Here is a 5420-nt window from a genome sequence, read left to right on the forward strand (position 1 = left end):
AAAAAAAAAATGACTCCTGAATCTTGTGAATTAATATTAATATACATTATTATTTACAAATAAATAATTAAGTAAACAAATTAAGGGTAAATATGTAATTTTATTATTTTAATCCATGTATAACTAATACCCTCATAACTTATTCCACCTTCTACCCCGCATAAAATTATACATAGATTTCCTCATAAGTTATGTGAGTATTAGCTATGTAGAATTACAAAAATGGAACCAAACACCACATAAATCAATACATGAATAACTTTTATACAACATTTGGAGACACACCAACCAAACATTGTATAAAATTTATACATGAATAATTTTGATTCTATTTACAAACCAAACATGGTATAAAATTAATACATGAATAACCAAATTATTCATGTATTAACTTTGCCCTTATGCAGTAACCAAATGGCCCCTAAATGTGAAAACATACATTGTTACAGTCAGAATCTTTTTCACCAGTGCCAATAACTTATTTCCTGATCTAAGTAAAAGTTAAGGGACTCCTCAGCTTGAGGAAATAATCTAGTAAAACTAATTCATGCTCAATTATTCGTCAATCCTAGGCTCTTGCAGATATTGTAAGGGTGTTTACTATTTGGTCATTTGAATAGAGAAACCTACAAGTATATCCCCGGCTTAATCTTTTTTCTGGTAAAGTAACAGATTGTTTCATTGTGTTTTATTTTTTCTTGAAACATAGATTTCAAGTTATGTTGGTACAACTTGATCGTCTCAAAGAAAAAAGAAGAAACCCAAGTAGTATTAATTTTTTATTTTTATCTTTTTCCATACTTGTATACATTTATAAAATCTTATCACTGGTCAAGCTATAATACTGTTGATGTTTAAAGATATCTAGCTTTGTATGCGGAAATCAGCACTAACATAAAAAAAGAGCTGGTAATTCTTTTTGTTGAGAAAGGTAACATATATGTTATAGATAAGTTGCACAAAGGATATGCAAATCATATTTACATTCCCAAAGAAGGCAAAAAAGAGCTTCTTGTTCTTAAAAGGATTCTATAATTTCTATTAAGGATTCAGCATCATCTAGGAGTTCTTATTACACAAAAAATAAAAGAAGGGCAGACGGTTCATCTTAATTTTCTGTGCTGAGCTGTAGGTTCAAAAAAGAAAAAGATTGTAGGTTCCTTCAAAATATCTTGTGTTTCTTTGTTTCTTTCAGTCTGCCACATGTGAGGTATTGTTTGCGACTGCTTTTTGTGTCTACTACTCTACATTCCAGTAGTATTTTTCCAACATTCCAGTAGCTCTCTTGTAGTTGGTACTTGTATTGGCTCTTTTTGGTTTATCATGTGGTATGTGCATGCATTGTTGTTGGTGCTGCTTTTATGGATATAATAGAGTTAGTTTTGACATGTCCAATGTGCAAGGATCATTCTCCTCCTTGTGTTGCTTCATAGTTGGTAACAGTTTGAAAGAACTGATTTTATTTTTTTCCGGACGCTGCTTTTGGGTTTAGGCATGAAGCACTGAATAAGAGAATACGAAGCACTGAAAATGTGATACTATTATTTATAATCAGAACATATCATGAGAGTATTGTGATAAACATAAGTTTAGTGATCTTTCTCAGCTCTCAGCTTTCTGTTCTTTGTAGGTGAAATTGGATGGTTTGTTCTGTGTGAAGCACCGATTTTCTGGACACCAGAAACCTGTCTCCTATATTTCATGGAGTCCTGATGACCATCAACTCCTCACCTGTGGGGTAGAGGAAGTTGTCAGACGATGGGATGTTGAATCAGGTGAATGTATACATATTTATGAGAAAAATGGTCTTGGTTTGATCTCGTGTGGATGGGCTCCTGATGGAAACAGGATATTATGCGGTGTAACAGACAAAAGCATTAGCATGTGGGATCTGGAAGGGAAAGAGTTGGAGTGTTGGAAAGGCCATCAGACTATTAGAATATCAGATTTGGGGATAACTAGTGACGGGAAGCATGTAGTCTCTGTTTGTAAAGATAATATGATACTATTATTTGGATGGGAATCAAAAGCAGAGAAAGTAATTCAGGAGGATCAAACAATAACTTCATTTGTACTGTCCACAGACAATAAGTATTTATTGGTTAGCCTTTGGAATCAAGAAATCCATCTGTGGGATATAGAGGGAACTGCAAAACTCATATCCAAATATAATGGGCATAAACGTTCACGATTCGTCATAAGATCTTGCTTTGGCGGACTGAATCAAGCATTTATTGCCAGTGGAAGTGAGGACTCACAGGTACTTCTCCTCTTGTTGATCAAGAAACACAATAATTTCCAGTATAATCTATTTGTGATATACTTGTGACATATTCCTTTACTCGCCATGACATTCCTCATGTTTTAAATATCAAATTTCTAGTTTGCACGTCATAGCAGTAATTGACAATAGTACTCATTTGCATCCCTTTTGTATGCTGAATGAATGAAAATTTGCCAATAATATCTGAGACAGGTAAGCTATTTCGGGGTCAATCTATTAGGAATAGGGTTACATTGTTTCTAACTCTCACATTTCAAAAAATAAAAAGTAAAAAGGTCCCGATATAAAAATGATCCAATTTATGCTTTGATGCTTTCCTTTTTACTTGAGGAATAAAAGCAAGTAGAAAAATGCCTATTTGAGAATGAGGAGATCTATCTTTGTGAAAACCTAATTGAAGGTATTGAGTGGGAACAACAATCAATCTTGTTAGGCATGCTCTTCAATGTAAATTTTAGGACAAACAGTATCTCTCCATCCGTTTCATTTTATATGATAGAGTTTGATTGGAAAAGGATTTTAAGATTTTATTATATTTGTGGCAGTGGAAGAAATAGCTTCTAAGGAAAAAGATGTGAGATGGAATATTTTGTATGAAATAGCTTCTAGGAAAATTTGCTAGTTTCTTCGGTTTCATTGATGGCTTTCAAACCCTAATTCTGCATCAATTCTGAAATCCAAGTCTCTGATTCTCATGGTCTTTTTCCATTCCATCATCAGCTGGAGGGAGTTATGACCCCCTAAAAATTTCTTTGCTTCGACTCTTATCTATTCAATGTTCTGCAATGCATTTATCATATTAAGATAAGATTCTCTTTGCATGTATTACCCGTATCATATTTTCAGGTTTATATGTGGCACATAAGCTCAGGAGAACTTGTTGAGACGTTGGCTGGACATTCTGGAACAGTAAACTGTGTTAGCTGGAACCCAGTAGATCCTCATATGTTGGCTTCTGCTAGTGATGATCATACAATTCGCATATGGGGTTTGAATCAAGTAAAAATGAAACACACTGACACAGTTAGTAATGGTGTACACTACTGCAATGGGGGAACTTAGAAGTCTTGGAGGCGAATTAGGGTAATGTAAAGTTAAGTAGATCCTGTTCTTAATCATTTCTTTCTGTAGATTCTTTTAAATCAATGTCAAGTTAACATTTATGACAAGTAGGAACGTCAAATTTACATTTAAGTCCACCAATAAATTGTGTACTCTAGTTCTTTTATTGATTTCTTGTGTGATTAGATAGATGATCTTTCCGTCCTAGAATTAGTTAGTATGCTTTACTGGTTACTTCATTGGATGTGTCGATTTGCATTCTAGATTACGTTGCTATTCAACCAACTATGTTATCTTTTAGCCTGTCTGATGTTCTTCATCCACCATCTACAACATGTATTTGGTTATAGATTTGATATTAAAGATTTTATGATTTATTAGGTAGATAAGAAATGTAGACACGGTTATTTTGGTTTTTTTAGAGGTGTCTTATTCATTTGTTTGCATGCATTCAATGTAGGTCTGAACTTTAATGGTTCAAGGCATTTGTTTATGTTAAGATTTAAATGCTTGTTTTCTCTGAATAGGTCTTAATTATCAAGACCTTAAACAAAGTCTATTGTTATGATAATTTTCATTACCACGTTGTCCACAATCACTAATCACCATTACGCTCGCCAACCACCTTGCGACTGCCATCAATGACAACCGTTAAGAACTACTATCAATCGCTACCGCGCTTTTCAAACTCATCATTCCCATGTAATTATATCCATTATCACATCACTATTAGTCACTATCATTATTGTGGTTACTTCTTATTATCAACTATCACACAACAATTGCCACTAACACCATCGTCAATCACTACACATTCTTCAGTTATTACTATCAGCACCGTTATCTATTAGCATCAATTAACTCCACCACTAACCACTTTCACTATCACAACAAACACTACCATTATTATGAGACTAACCACCATCACCACGAACCACTTAAATAGTTATAAAGGAACATAAATGTTTCATTTTAACTAATTAATTAGTAATTTTAGTTATTAAATTAATATTTTTTTGAAAAAAAATAAATTATGCACATTCAAAGGTTGAAAAAAAAAATCTTAATTATTTAGTTCAGATCTAGAGATAACATCTTAATTATTCAGATCATCATTGATATTGTATTGATGTTAATGCAAACAAAGTAGTATTAGTCTCATTTAAATTATCCCATTTTTGGTTACTGTGTAGTTAAGATTGAATAGTACAGTTTACTCTTTAAATAAATTTTAATCTTTGCTTTTAGAAATAAAATTTGTATCTAATGGAATATAAGTTCTTTTAGGATGCAAAAAAAATAAGTTGTAATGATTTAAAAATATAAATTTATGACCAACAAAAAAAACATTTGCCCAGATGAATAAAAATTAATGACAAGCACAAAATAGGGGAAGAAGTGTAAATGACCTAATACATAAATTGAGGTATAATTCTCTTATAGCTTAGATAGAAGAGAAAAATTCAAAAATCACTGTAGTTTTATAGCTAATTATCAAGCATAATTGCATACTTATAGTTACAATATTTACCGCAAGTTTTTTTTATTGCAAGGTATTTGTATATTTTATTAATTAATGTGTGATATTTCGAATTCTCATTATTAATGAAATCCAAATGATCAATTGTATTTATTTTCGCAATAAATATAATCAAGGCAAAAATAAAGAAAATATAGGGGTGTATTTAAAGATACAAACCACCGAAATACAGATATGTAGACGTGGATACAAAATTACAAAAATATAGTCAAACAAAAATACACACGTAAGAATACAATTAAATAAAGATATAAACACCGAAAATACATATCATACCTTAAAAAATTAAAACATGCATGGCGAAATACAAGAGTTTCTTGTTGGAAGAAAACCGTTATTGTTAGGGGTGTGCAAAAATCGAATCAACCGATAAATCGAATTGAAAAAAGTGCCATTGGTTTATTGCTATTTGATTATTTGGTTAACGAATTTTTAATGGTTTTATAAAAAAAATTATCGGGTTACCGGTTCTATTTTGGTTTTTTAATATTGGATTATTGGGTAAACCGATAGTAGTAATTTACTGCTTTAGTT

At 31.8% G+C, this 5420-nt stretch overlaps 1 protein-coding gene across 2 annotated transcripts in view; it reads left to right on the top strand.

The window, feature by feature from the left end:
* LOC125867158 (WD repeat-containing protein 26 homolog) overlaps positions 1 to 3487 on the top strand; it is a 13933-nt gene extending 10446 nt beyond the window's left edge. Inside the window, exons 4-6 of one of the 2 annotated variants that reach the window (XM_049547588.1) lie at positions 1631 to 1775; positions 1869 to 2260; positions 3131 to 3487. In XM_049547588.1, coding sequence (XP_049403545.1) covers positions 1631 to 1775; positions 1869 to 2260; positions 3131 to 3346 — 753 coding nt within the window. In that variant the 3' untranslated portion in view covers positions 3347 to 3487. Of the gene's footprint in view, positions 1 to 1630; positions 2261 to 3130 lie in introns of both variants that reach the window. The other variant, XM_049547587.1, reaches the window with a different exon arrangement.
* Positions 3488 to 5420: the final 1933 nt, after the last annotated feature.

The sequence above is a fragment of the Solanum stenotomum genome, chromosome 6 (genome assembly GCF_019186545.1).
Source record: "Solanum stenotomum isolate F172 chromosome 6, ASM1918654v1, whole genome shotgun sequence".
NCBI lineage: Eukaryota > Viridiplantae > Streptophyta > Magnoliopsida > Solanales > Solanaceae > Solanum > Solanum stenotomum.